The 14,094-nt window shown below is 42.0% G+C and overlaps 1 protein-coding gene across 7 annotated transcripts in view; it reads left to right on the forward strand.

Annotated features, from left to right (window-relative positions):
• STK3 (serine/threonine kinase 3) overlaps positions 1-14,094 on the forward strand; it is a 294,078-nt gene that overhangs the window by 147,794 nt on the left and 132,190 nt on the right. For all 7 annotated transcript variants that reach the window (XR_006278703.1, XM_043507549.1, XM_043507550.1 and 4 more), the window contains one exon: positions 8,995-9,190. Coding sequence is in view for 6 of the 7 variants with exons in the window: in XM_043507549.1 (XP_043363484.1) it covers positions 8,995-9,190 (196 nt within the window). In the remaining variant the exon portion in view is untranslated. The remainder of the gene's footprint in view (positions 1-8,994; positions 9,191-14,094) is intronic.

Genomic DNA, 14,094 nt, shown 5'->3' on the forward strand with positions numbered 1-14,094 from the left:
CCTTGTGGGAACTGGAGGTACTTTTGTGGTCTCTATGTGTATTCCACTACCTACCCTCCTCCCCCTCTGCTTCAGCTCTTTACTGGATTTGGGATAGAGAAGGAACTGGAGAGATGGTTGGTCAGCTCTGTCCCTTTATGCCTTCAGTTGGAAGCATGAAGAAGGCAAGGGCACACATGTGGACCAACAGACACTACTTGCAAGTATTCTCTGACTCCAGGCGCATGGAGGGCATTCACACACTCACAGTGTGGACTACAGATAGGGACCACACATCTTGAAGAACCTTCAATTACCACAAGGTAACTTCCTCTTTTGACTGTTTAGGAGTAGACTTAAGCCTGTACTTAAAATTAAGCACATGGTTAAGTGGTCTGCTGAATCAGGCTTTATAGATGTTATGGAACTTTTTCAGATCCTCATACTTTCCCAAAGTATATTATGTGTTTAAGAAGCTACTACAGTGCTTTTTCCAAAAGATAGCTGAGTCTACAACTACATTTTTCCAAGGTGATGATGAGGTGTTAATAGTAAATGAAATTATTTTATAGGATATTAAATTTTGTCAGCATGTAAATCTTCACTTAATGTACTGAAGTCTAGTTAGCTGTCTTTGGTGCCATCTAGTGTTTTTTATTTTAATATACAAAGTGTATAGTTAAGGAATTTTAAAGGCAAACTGTTTGTTTTATTGCATTTCTACAAGTCAATAGCAATCTTAATCCCTTGACTTCCTGTTGTTCGTTTACAAAATTTGTAAAAAGGGAAGCTCTAATTAATTCTATAATTATTAAACTCAGTCATACTTGATCTTGCATACTGTATGAGTTACAACATTATCTCCTCTTTGAGAATGTTTTAACATTTTGCAAGGACTTGCAGAGCCTTGTAATATCTTTCCTGCAACTGTGTAGTTTGTGAAGTCTTACACATGCTTTTCATTGTTGTCACTTTGGGTTGCCTGTCCTGATAAGTAGGTTCCTGTGGCCACCTTTCAGGCTTAAAAGTTTTATTTTGGTTATAAAATCCTTATCTAAGCTTTGGTAGAGAGATGAGGATCCAAAATGACAGCCATGTAATGCCACAGGATATTGAAAAAGTCTGCAGTTAAACCCAGTTTTTACAATTGACAGTGCTTTCCAGAGTAAGTTAGATATCCCTTTCTCACATATAATTATGTTGGTATTTCTGATGTACCCCAAATACAACCAAGTACAAACTTAAGAGTCGATTACATTCATCTATAAAAAAGTAGTAATCTGCTATTCCTTATTCAACTGTTATTTTACTCCGTCCTTTCTCTATTGTTATCCGTTCATGAGGAACGGTCTGAGGATGAAATGTCATCCTTAACACTTACCATCCTTGCTATTTTAAATTTGTCATATTTGTTTTAATTAATATTTTGTCACTTCATATTTTTAAATAGTAGAGCCAAAGTTCCCCTGAAATGTTCATGAAGAGTTAATTATAGATTGTAACCAATACTCAGAAATTATTTTCATCTGTTGTATAAACATGTATTGATATAACTTTAAAAAAAAATGCAGTAGATTTAAATGGCTTATTCAGAGCACCTTAGGTCTACTAAGCTATTACTTACATCTCCAATATCTGTGAAAACGGCTGGAATGACAACCCTGGAAACTAATGACCTGGTTTAATCCACAAAATAAGTTTTTTAAAACACTACGGGCAGCAGCAGTAGAAAGTTCATACCACTGTCCTGGAGAACCCTGCATCAACTCTGACTCGGAGAAAACACTTTTCAGGCCAAAATGGTTGTTAAATCTTCTTGGTCATTCAATCCTTGGTTTCTTCAGAGACTGACAATTAGTGCTAGTGAGGCTTTTATGCTGTGCTAGGTATTAGGTAGCAACCACCCGATAAACCTCTGTAAGATGGTAATGACTTTCAGTCACTATTTCCCATTTGAACTGGTGACATGGAAATTAATAATTTTATTTCCTGTTGCCAGGCTTATTGTTGATGTTACCCAGTTGTTCCATCATAATAATTTTTTAAATTAAAAATGTTAAAATAAAGTTTTAAACAAAGTTTAAAACAGATTCTTCAGCCAGTAAGAGCAGCTGCAGAAGCAGCCAAAGCTGGGGCCCTTTGGACATTCAGGGAACCTTCCTATGGTTTTGATAGGACTTTCTCCGCCATGTGCTGATTGGCTGTTTTTTCCAGCCATCTCCTTCCCTGACAATCTGTTCACCAGAGCTTCACCACACCTGGACCTCTTAACCTCTTCTCTACCCCGTTCCATTCACTCCTCCTTCCCTTCGGTGTCTCATCTCCATTCATTTTTCTTTCCATTTAGCTTATCAACTCCTAACTAAATCCATCAAATAAATATACTGTAGAACCAAGATGACATTTGCTGCCATCACATCGTTCCCTCTGCATGTGAGTTATACTTCTTCTCCCACCCTGTGTCTGTCTTGTCTGCTTAGACTGTAAGCTCTTCAGGGCAGGGACAGTCTGTTACTCTGTGTTTATACAGCCTTGCACAGAGGGGCCCCATTTTTCATTGGTCCTTAGGCACTGTCATAATAAACATGATTAATATATGTATATATATGTTTGGATGTTTTACACTGATTAGATTGTTTCCAATTATAGTAGGTTTAGAGGTTCAAATAGTAGGTACTGCTATTAATATAATATATATTAACTGCTCTGGCAAATTAATAAGCCTCACCTTAACTGCAGAGGCTAATCTGGATATAAAAGGAAAATCTTGTTTGTAACATTTACAAGAATAAATAGCACTACATCCACACTCATAGTGTAAATTTGGATCAAAAAGAGTGAATAGGGAATAGTGAATTTGGCTACTTTGGGCTCACGCAGAATGTACATTACCTTCATGAACAATGTAGTTAATCTATGTTCTACATATATAACCTTTTTTTCCCCCTTCTTTATATGTATTGCAATAATGTCTAAGGACCCATCAAGAAGCAGCACCCAATTCTGCTAGGCCCTGTACAAACACAGAACAAAAAGACAGTTCCTGACCCAAAGAGCATACATTCTAAGTAACTTAGGGTATGTCTACACTCCGAAATTGGGTCGATTTTATACAGTCGATTGTGTATGTTCACACTAAGCGCATTAAGTCGGCTGAATGTGTCCTCAATACCGTGGCTAGCATTGATTTATGGATTGGTGCACTGTGGGTAGCTATCCCACAGTTCCCACAGACTCCACTGCCCATTGGAATTCTGGGTTAAGCTCCCAATGCCTGATGGGGCAACAATATTGTCGAGGGTGGTTTTGGGTACATGTTGTCAGTCTCCCCTCCCTCCCTCCGTGAAACGAATGGCAGACAATCGTTTTGCATCTTTTTTCCTGGGTTACCCATGCAGACGCCATACCACAGCAAGCATGGAGCCCACTCAGCTCACTGTTGCTGTTGTGAGCATTGTAAACACCTCGCACATTATCTTGGAGTATGTGCAGAAGGGGGCTAAGAGACGCCTGCACGAGGACGACTGTGGTGCGGACATGGACACAGACATTCCTGAAAGCACAGGCTATGGCAATTGAGACATTATGGCGGCAGTGGGGCTGGTTGATACAGTGAAACGCTGATTCTGGGCCTGGGAAACAGGCACAGACTAGCGGAACCGCATAGTGTTGCAGGTATGGGATGATTCACAGTGGCTGCGAAACTTTCGCATGCCAAGGCCACTTTCCTTGAAGTTGCTTTCTCCTGCCCTGAAGTGCAGGAATACCAAGATAAGAGCTGCCCTGACAGTTGAGAAGCAAGTGGTGATAGCCCTCTGGAAGCTTGCAATGCCTGACAGCTACTGGATCAATTTGGAGTGGGCAAGTCTACTGTGGAGACTGCTGTGGTCCAAGTAGCCAATGCAATCACTGACGTTCTGCTATCAAGGATAGTGACTCTGGGAAATGTGCAGGTCATAGTGGATGGCTTTGCTGCAATGGGGTTCCCTAACTGTGGTGGGGCAATAGACGGAACGCATATCCCTATCTTGGCACCAGACCACCTTGCCAACCAGTATATAAACTGCAAGGGGTACTTCTGTATGGTGCTGCAAGCACTGGTGGATCACAAGGGGCGTTTCACTGACATCAACATGGGATGGCCGGGAAAGGTGCATGATGCTCGCATCTTTGGGAACTCAGGGCTATTTGAGCAGTTGCAAGAATGGATTTACTTCCCACACCAGAAAATTACATTTGGGGATGTTGAAATACCGGTAGTTATCCTTGGGAACCCAGCTTACTCCTTGCTCTCATGGCTCATGAAGCCGTATATAGGCAGCCTGGACAGTAGTAAGGAGCAGTTCAGCTATAGGCTGAGCAAGTGCAGAATGGCAGTAGAATGTGCCTTTGGATGTTTAAAAGCTCGCTGGTGCTGTTTGCTGACTAGGTTAGACCTTAGCACAATGAACATTCCCATTGTTATTGCTGCTTGCTGTGTGCTCCATAATATCTGTGAGAGTAAGGAAGAGACGTTTATGGCGGGGTGGGAGGTTGAGGCAATACGCCTGGCGGCTGATTTTGAGCAGCCAGACACCAGGGCGATTAGAAGAGCACAGCTAAGTATGCTGTGCATCAGAGAGCCTTTGAAAGCCAGTTTCATGACTGGCCAGGCCATGGTGTGACAGCTGTGTGTGTTTCTCCTTGCTGCAAACCCGACCCCTTTGTTGATTTTAATTCCCTGTAAACCAAGCACCCTTCCCCCTTTGATCACAGCTGGCAAAGGAAATAAAGTAACTATTGTTTTAAAACAATGCATTCTTTCTTTATTAATTAAAAAAAGTGAGATAACTGGCAAGGTAGCCCGGGTGGCGTGGGGTGCGGGAAGAAGGAAGGACAAGGCCACATTGCTTATTGTAGCCACACTACAAATCAACACTGTTTGAATGACAGCCTTCTGTTGATTGGGCCATCTTCTGGAGTGGAGTGGCTGGGTTCCCAGAGCCTCTCCTCCCCAGCCCCCCACCCCCACATTCTTGGGCATCTGGTGAGGAGGATATGGAACTTGGGGAGAAGGGCAGGTGATTATACAATGGAAGCAGTGGGAGGCTGTGCTCTTGTTGGCTTTCCTGCGGCTCCAGCAGACTCTTCATCATGTCCATTTGCTCCCCCATTAGCCTCAGCATCGCCTCCTGCCTCTGCTTTTCACACTCAATGCTTTCCTGGCCTCTGCCACTGAATGCCTCCATGCATTAAGCTGTGCCCTATCAGTGCGGGAGGACTGCGTAAGCTCGGAAAACATGTCATCACGAGTGCGGTTTATTTGCCTTCTAATCTGCAAAAACCTCAGGGATGGAGATGATAGGGGGAACATAGAAACATTTACACTTGATGGAAGATAAAAAGGGAGAGTAAAATTTAATATGATACATTTCTGAGAACAAAAGGGAGACTTTCACAGTGAATTAAGTAATTCACAGCAGACAGCACATGTGCTGTAGGTACAAGGTCGCATTTTGACTTTTATATTGAGCACCTGCTGTGTATGGTGACACATCACACACGACTGAGCAACAGAATTCGGTTTCCAGGCAGCCACGGTAAGCCTTTTGGTACACAGGGTTGGCTTCTTCCTCCTTCATAACATGTGGGAATGGTTTCAAACTGCAGCACCATCCTTTCCCATAGCAAGCAATGCCGGTTGGGTTTCACATTTAAAAGGAAGGGCTGTGGTTTTTGGGTAGATCTGCAGCACACACCTCCTCCCACCCCACCACATGGCTATTCTCTGGGATGATCCCTTCACCCCTCCCCCCCGCCGCGTGGCTGTTCTGTGGGATGATCCCTTTTAGCCAAGGAAACAACCCAGCATGAATGGGGTCTTTTTATTGTTCCCTTACAAAAATTCCCCTATTTCAACCAGGTGACCATGAATGATATCACTCTCCTGAGGCTAACACAGAAAGATAAAGACCGAATGTTGCTTGAATGCGACCAAAACCCAGGACCATTCGCTGCCATGCTTTGTGCTCTAATGATTCCAGACTACTTGCTACTGGCTTGGTGTCGTAAAGTGTCCTACCGTTGAGGACGAAATAAGGCAGCCCTCCCCAGAAACCTTCTGCAAAGGCTTTCAGAATACCTCCAGGAGAGCTCCATCCCCAGACATGTTAACAGACTTTTCCAGCTGTACTGGCCGCAAATGCATCCCAATTCTTCAGGGCAAATCAGACAGTAAACACTATTGCTTTTAAATGCTGTACTGTAGTTACAAATGTGCACTCACCAGAGCTGCCTTTTCCGGCTTCAGGGTCAGGGATCCTGTCTTGGGAGGGTATTGGCTCCAGGGTGATGAAAAGGTCCTGGCTGCCAGGGAGAATGGATTCATCGTTTGCCTTCTGCGCATTCTCCTCCTCCACAAAATCCTTCTCCCTGTTGCGTGAGACTTCCCCCTTGCAGGTGTCCATGGACAGTGGTAGGGTCCCCCCCCTAGAATGCCATGCAGCTGATCATAGAAGCGGCATGTATGGAGCTCTGATCCGGAGTGACCGTTTGCCTCCTTTGTCTTTTGGTAGGCTTGCCTGAGCTCCTTAACTTTCATGCGACACTGCTGTGTGTCCCTGTTGTAGCCTCTCTCCATCATGCCCTGTGCGATTTTGGCATATATATTAGCATTTCTTCTTTTTGATCGGAGTTTGGCCTGCACAGATTTTTCTCCCCATACAGCAACCAGATCCAGTGTCTCCCTTTCGGTCCATGCTGGAGCTCGTTTGTGATTCTGGGGGGACTCCATGGTCACCTGTGCTGCTGAGCTTGCCGCGCTGACCAAACAGGAAATGAAATTCAAAATTTCCCAGGGCTTTTCCTGTGTACTTGGCTAGTGCATCTGAGTTCAAAGTGCTGTCCAGAGTGGTCACATTGGAGCACTCTGGGACAGCATCCAGAGGCCAATACCGTCGAATTGTGTCTGCACTACCCCAAATTTGACCCAGCAAGGTTGATTTTAGCGCTACTCCCCTCGCTGGGGAGGAGTACAGAAGTTGATTTTAAGAGCCCTTTAGGTCGACGGAACGGGGTTGGTTGTGTAGACACATTCATTTTAAAGTCGACCTAATGCGCCTAAATTTGACCTAACCCCGTAGTGTAACCAGGGCTTAGTTGAGAAGGAAAAAATCTTTAGGTAACCTGTAGAAAAAATTATTTCAGTGGGAGTTAACTTTAGCTTCTTATTTTTACCATCAGGAGGAACACTATTAAAATATTCTTATCTGTATACTGGCACGTTCTGTCTAATGCTGTTGCTGTAAATTTTCTGTATCTTTGGGAATAGCCCAAATTGTTGAAGGCAGAGGAATAAAAATGCTATTATGGAATGTAGGTTACACTTAAGAAAATTTTTTAGAAGAAAACAAGTGAAGTACTTTTATTTAAAAAACAAAGTTTTAGAATTTTTTTTGTCCTCAAGAAATATTTGTTTTCTTGACATTTACACTAGAATTTATTTCTAAATCACAATTATATGGGTTAGTACTATGGCTGCAACACATTGCAGTGTTAGCAGGAGGCTCAGAATTGGAATGAGATGAACTTCTGAAACTGGAGATTTGCTTATTTTAGAGTAGTTCATCTTCAGATGACAGGGTGATAGGATTGCTAACAAAAACTCTCTCTGTCAGCCTATGCTAGCCTTTTACTAGATAAGCGTTAGTATGTAACATGATTGCCTATATTCTGCTATCATAGCTGGGAGGAAAGTTAACATGGTGGCAGTCAAAAAGGATAAAGGGACTGGTCCATAAAGATGTGGCTCAGTACTCTATTGAGCTAGACACTATACATACACAGAACGTAATTCTGTGGGCAGAATATTATTTGTTTTCTACTTTCATTTATAAATACAATTTCTTTTTTTTGAAAACTTATCTTTGTTTTACTTTGTCATATGCAGCACTATACCCATTATCTGTGCCTAACAAATAATATTTTTCTCTTCTCAGGAAAAAACATGTTTCACAGGACAGTCCCTTATGTTGACTTGTATAGCTCTAATTAATGGTATTAGGCTCCCTCATTTGGAATTGTTCTGTGGTGACTATTCCTGAACTCAAATTAGGTTATGCCATGACATAGACAAAATAGGCATAAGTTGACTGATTTATATTTTCCCCAAGGAGGACTGAAAATCAAAGGATAGTATTAGCATTTAAAAAGAAATGCTTTAAATTAGAGTTTTTGCATTAATAGGTATTTTTCTGAATAATCAACAAGAAGCATATTTGAACTCTTGGATTTTCTTTGGATAGTAGATTTTACCAATGTAATGGAACTTAATGCAGTACACCATGTTATCCTTTAAATTGCTGTGATGTTCACATATTCTAAATCTGACTTCAGAAAAGGAGTAGGATTTCCTAATAGTGTTTTCAAATATTTGTATTCCATATGGATTTTATGATTCATAAACTGGATTATCATCAGTTCCCTGTTTTACATTCCTGGCACATTACTGCCACTGATTGAAAATGCTATTGTAGCCCTTGCTGGAATTAGTTCTTTTCTACAGTGTTGGAGCATCTGCTCAGCAGATATTTTTCTACAAAGTATCAACATATTTTCTTCTTCTGCCCTTTTATCATGAAAGAGGCGGTTAAAAAATACATACAAATAAACCAAGTTGGCCCTTCTTTTGAGGTGGACTCTTTAAACAGTTCTCAAGGACCCTCTAACTCTCAAACTTAACTTAATCCTGTCACACACTATATACAATATTGGACTTGGAATTTAGGGGAGGATAATCAACATACTTGTTTGAGGTCTATTGCAAGGCCAACTTAGTAGAGATGACACTTGTTTGAAAACAATATTTTATAGTTTCTCAATTTAAATATGGCAGAAGTCTAAAAAAATTAAAGATAATTGAAAAAAAGTCAACGGAAGTTGCAAAATTAATAAAATAAGGCACCTAAATGAATAACTTTTGACTTGTTCATTTAAATGTTTTGCTGCAAATAATTCCTAATAAATATTTGTTTGCAGGAAGAAGACGAGCTGGACTCTCACACCATGGTGAAAACTAATTCAGAGAGTGCTGGCACAATGAGGGCCACAAGCACAATGAGTGAAAGTGCCCAGACAATGATTGAACATAACAGTACCATGTTAGAATCGGACTTAGGGACTATGGTGATAAATAGTGATGATGATGATGAAGAAGAAGATGGGACCATGAAAAGTATGTTAATTATTTATTTCCTTTTTTGATTAAGAATTATTTTTCCATATTGCACAAGGGTGTACAGCATTATGGTATCAATATTTAAACACCTGTATATACTGCTTTTAACATGTAGTCCTTATAAACTGTATCTTGCTTTTTCTCTCATGTCCCATGTTTGTTTAGATGAATTTCTTTAAATTAAACTGAAATGTAGTAATTATGAGCTAAAGTTTATTAATAGATCCTGATCCTCAAATTGAATCCATGCAGAAGAATTCTCTGTGCCTGTGTATGGGCCCATTGACTTCAAAGGGACTTTGAATGGGTGCTGCAGTCTATCTGCACAGATCCAGTTACAGGATTGGGGCATGCTTTGTTTCGTGTTGTACATCCAGAAAATATTGGAGCCTATTAGTGTATTTTATTTAAGTATTGTCATCTTTCATTGACAGACAGATTCCAGTTGACTTCAAAGGGCTTTGGACTGGCCCCTAAAAGAGTAGAAAAATTGAAAAATTACTTTTTTTTTTCCGAGAGCAAAATTATAAAATATGATACTATCTTTGTAATCCCTTGTTAAACAGTGACTTCATGACACATTCTGATACCCTTACTCATGTTGTTTATCACCTTCACTCCACAAGAACATCTGTAGAGGGATTACTTGTTTAATAAGATACAATTCAACCTGAGTAAGAGTATCCAAAACCATCTATAAGTACCTGAATCTGAGAGATGCTGAGCACTTTTACCTTCCAATAACTTCAGACATATATTAAATGACTTTGCTAGCAGTTGAAGTTGCTCTGCACCTTTCGGGTGGAATTCCACACTTCTAAGGTTTGGATTCTATTGTGGCAGAATGCCAGGAATCATTTATAGTGGGCAAAAACCTTGTCTTAAGTCTAAAAAATAAAGCGAGAGTCTGGTAAACTGAAAGGAATGATAAGATAACAAATGAACAATTGAAACAACGTAGAGTGTTTTATATTAAATGTGAAGTTGGATGTATATTGGAAAAACTTCTGTTGTGACTTACGCAAGCTTGGTCTGAAATTCAAGGCAGGATTACATTTTATTTATTTGTGGTGTAGCCTATAGTAGACTGGAGAGTATTTTTCTCTTCAAATGTAAGATAATAAACAGTCCTATTGATGAGTGATGAGTTTCGGTAAGATAATTAATCCCATAAAACATTTAGTACATGTTTTAATTTGTTTTGATGCTGAAACAGTATTTGCTTTATAAAGTATTAGAATAATAGGGAGGCTTAGTGCAAGCAGTCCTGAACTAATTCAATTTAACATGCTTTGGAACAGAGTAGTAATAAGTATAAAGGTACCAGATAATTTAAAAAAAGCAAATTTAAGGGAGCAAAGGAAAATCCTGAGTAAATTCTTGTGGGTAGAAATGTTACAAAGTAAGGATTCTTTTCAAGAAAAGATTGATATGCGGCCTTCCAAACTTTTTAAGACTCAGAAATCCAAGCATGCAGATGATCAGCCTGCCAAAAGGACAGGTCATCGTGGTGTGCAAAGCCAAAAACACCACCCAAAATCTGTGCTGGGAATTGTGGAGTTGTTTGGGGAATGAGAGTTTATATAAATCTCATATGTGCTGCAATTGCTAATCCATGTTCAAATGCTTTCTCTACTTTTGGAGACATGCAGCCTGCAACAGTTACTGCAATCCTAGTTATTAAGTAATCCCAGTAGCAAGCTGTGATGGCCTAAGCCTACCTTGCAGTTGGCAAGAAGGATTCTTAACTCTACTGGTAGCTTCCTCTTCTTCAACAGTCTTTTTTAGGATTCTGTGTTTTTCCTGAACCTCTGATCACTAGCTTTTAAAGGGCAAAGGGGGGAACAGAATCTCTGGGACAATATGATTATTCTTCTCCTTGGAACAGCTTTGTTTTGGGATCGCTAGCCAACAAGCAGCAGCTCTGGACTTCATGGTCCCCTTCCCTGGCTAACTGCAGTGCAGTATTATTCCTATGTCACTTTGTCTGTGACCCTTATCCCTATCTCAGCCCATCCAGAGAAAGGTAAGACTTGAGAGACTGCTCAGTGCCAATAAGGAGATTACTTAGCTACTTTCAAAGAGGAGCTTCTTACTAGGAATAGGGTCAGCTGTGTTGTTTGGGAAGAATGCAGATCCTCTGCAACTCTCACTCTCGGAAAGAAATGTGGACTGGGAGGGAGCCCTAAGAACGTAAATGATGTTCAGAGGTTTCTGCAGAATGCCATAATTAATGTACAACAGACTTCCATAAAAAAAGTGAGAAATAAAAGTCTAATGGGGCTTTATGAGGGGCTGTTCAGGGGTTTTATAGGAAAGAAATTATACATGAAAAAGAGAATAGGCACAATTGGAATATATAGAGTTGGCGTCAAATTGTGCCCAGCCCCTGTGTGCATTTGCAAGGGAGGGAAAGGGCACAAAGAGCCCTTTTCTCTGAGTGATGGTCCCTATTGTATTCCACTTTGGGTTACACATGTGCATCATGTGCCGGGAGTGAGAGAATTTGAAAGTAGTGTCCATTGGTCCATGCATGTGCCCTGGCTCGCCTTGTGCTTCTGTCCAAGGTGATAAAGGCAGGGTGGGTCATTCACCTCTTCAGTTCCTTCTCACCATCACGTGGTTCAGGTTGGAAACTTTAGGGTCCTCAGCTATGATGTCATTCTGAAAAACAATATTAATTCAGTTATAAATAGTTCATAGTTCTTTTTAATAGTTCTGAATAACTTGTATAGATGTAGTCATTTTAATAGTTTTAGTACCTTTTAGAATTAGATTAGGCTACAGGGGATGCCCCCCACAACCCAGTACCCCATCCGGGTACTGTACTTTGTCCAGAACTCCACGCTTCAAACTCTGCGTCTCCTGCCCATGATCCTTCTTGGTCCGCAACAACTATCAACGCAACCTCTATTCCCTGGGAGAAGCTCACGTTGCAGCTCAGTGCAGTAGTTGCCAACCCTTCCCCAACCGTACCTAAGAAGGGTAGGCACTTTGCTTCTATGAGCTACAGCTCACTTCATTGCATGCATCCGATGAAGTGAGCTGTAGCGCACGAAAGCTTATGCTCAAATAAATGTGTTAGTCGCTAAGGTGCCACAAGTACTCATTTTCTTTTTGCGGATACAGACTAACATGGCTGCTATTCTAAAACCTGTCACTTTGCTTCTGTAAGTATTTCATGGAGATGGCCATGAGACCCCAAATGGACCCAGGCCGGGGAACCCCACCTGTACATCAGCCTGAATCAGCAAGGAGTGAGCCACCCGCTGCAAAGTCTGACTCTGGTGCCAGAGAATCCACAGACATCACAGCGGGGCCTAGTTGGGAAGCACTCTCATAAGCATGAAATTAAGTCTTCCTCTATGTCCACTTCACATCAAAGAAATCAGATGTGCCTGCAAGCAAATCCACCAGCTCAGTCCATGAGGACTTAGTATGTCCTAAGTTCCATAGGCTTGATAAGAAAGCACAGAAACATGGGTCTCCGCTGTCTCCAGACAGTGCTCTGTTGGTATCACCACCCCCAGCTCCTCATAAGACCTGGGTCCCTCTAGTACCGGTAAAAACTGACCACTGCCAGATACCATCACTGTTGCTGGCCTGAACAGAAAAAGTCTCCCTTACACCTCGGAGGTCTAGATCCATAGCCATACCACAGGACATTTTTGCTTTCCTGAATCCAGAATCCACTGCTCCTTCGGGATCCTCTGTTTCCATGGAACTTGCATCTCCTCTGAGAAACCTGCCTATGGGATGGAGCTTATGGCCCCCCCTTTCCTCTCCCATTCACAACTCAGACCTCTCCAATGGCACCAGTGGTACCGCCACTGAAAACTGAGTCAGTCTTTTCCTCCTCAGGAGATTCAGAACCCTCAGAGGAACTGCTTCTCCTGTACTGTCCTTACTCGTTTCCCAGGAAACCCACACAGCCCTGGAATCAACTGCCACTTCACCTGACTCTGAGACACTTGTATCCCATACCTTGGGGACCCTTATGATCAGCTACTGGCCATATTGGGGACCCTGGGAATAGCATCCCCCTTCAAAATCTATTTGATACACCAGGGAGGTGCCACCTGCCTCTTCTTCAAAGGAACCATCAAATTTACCCCCAGGCCCAATAGAGGAGTAGTAGTACTATACTACAGTTCTGGAAGTTCCATTGAAACCAGCCACATTACCATTGCCATTGCCTGATGAAGTGGTGACCTCAGTATCCCCTCTCCCCCTGGATGACTTTGGCAATTCCCGGACCTTCTCTGCAGAGTCGTTGGGGAACTTCAGATGCCACTAGAGGAGATTCAGGACTCCTAACATAAGTGCGTGGACATCTTCCAAGCCTCTGGACTTAATGAGAATAGCCCACCTGGTCAATGAGGCTGTGTCAGGGTTTGACTCACCGCTGTGACACCTCCTGCTGGCTGTCCTGGGAATTAGCTTAGTTCGCCAGCGCGCCCTTGCATTGGTGACATCTCGCCAGCATTATGTCTGCTACAGGAAGTGCATTGTCCCAAAAAACACAGCATCCTATTCAAAGCCCCCTCACAGAGGCCATTCTGGAGTTGGCTAAGACAGCGTGGCACACCCCTGCCACCTGTTCCCCGACCCCCAAAGGAGTGGAGAGGCGTTATTATGTGCTGGCTAAGGATTCAGAATTCCTGTTCTCTCACCCAGTTCCCAACTTGGTGGTGGTTCCGGCCACTTCAGAAAGGTCCAGGCAACAATATCTCAGATCTCCTCCCACAGACAAGGATTGTAAACGCTTAAATCTACTGGTCCTCCAGACTTCATTTCAGGATAGCTAATTATCAAGCAGTTGACTATATATGATTTCCTGAAGTATGCCAAGTTTGACAAATTCTCTAACAGCCTCCCACGACAGGACTTTCCTCTGTCAG

Source organism: Dermochelys coriacea, chromosome 2, assembly GCF_009764565.3.
Source record: "Dermochelys coriacea isolate rDerCor1 chromosome 2, rDerCor1.pri.v4, whole genome shotgun sequence".
Lineage (NCBI taxonomy): Eukaryota > Metazoa > Chordata > Testudines > Dermochelyidae > Dermochelys > Dermochelys coriacea.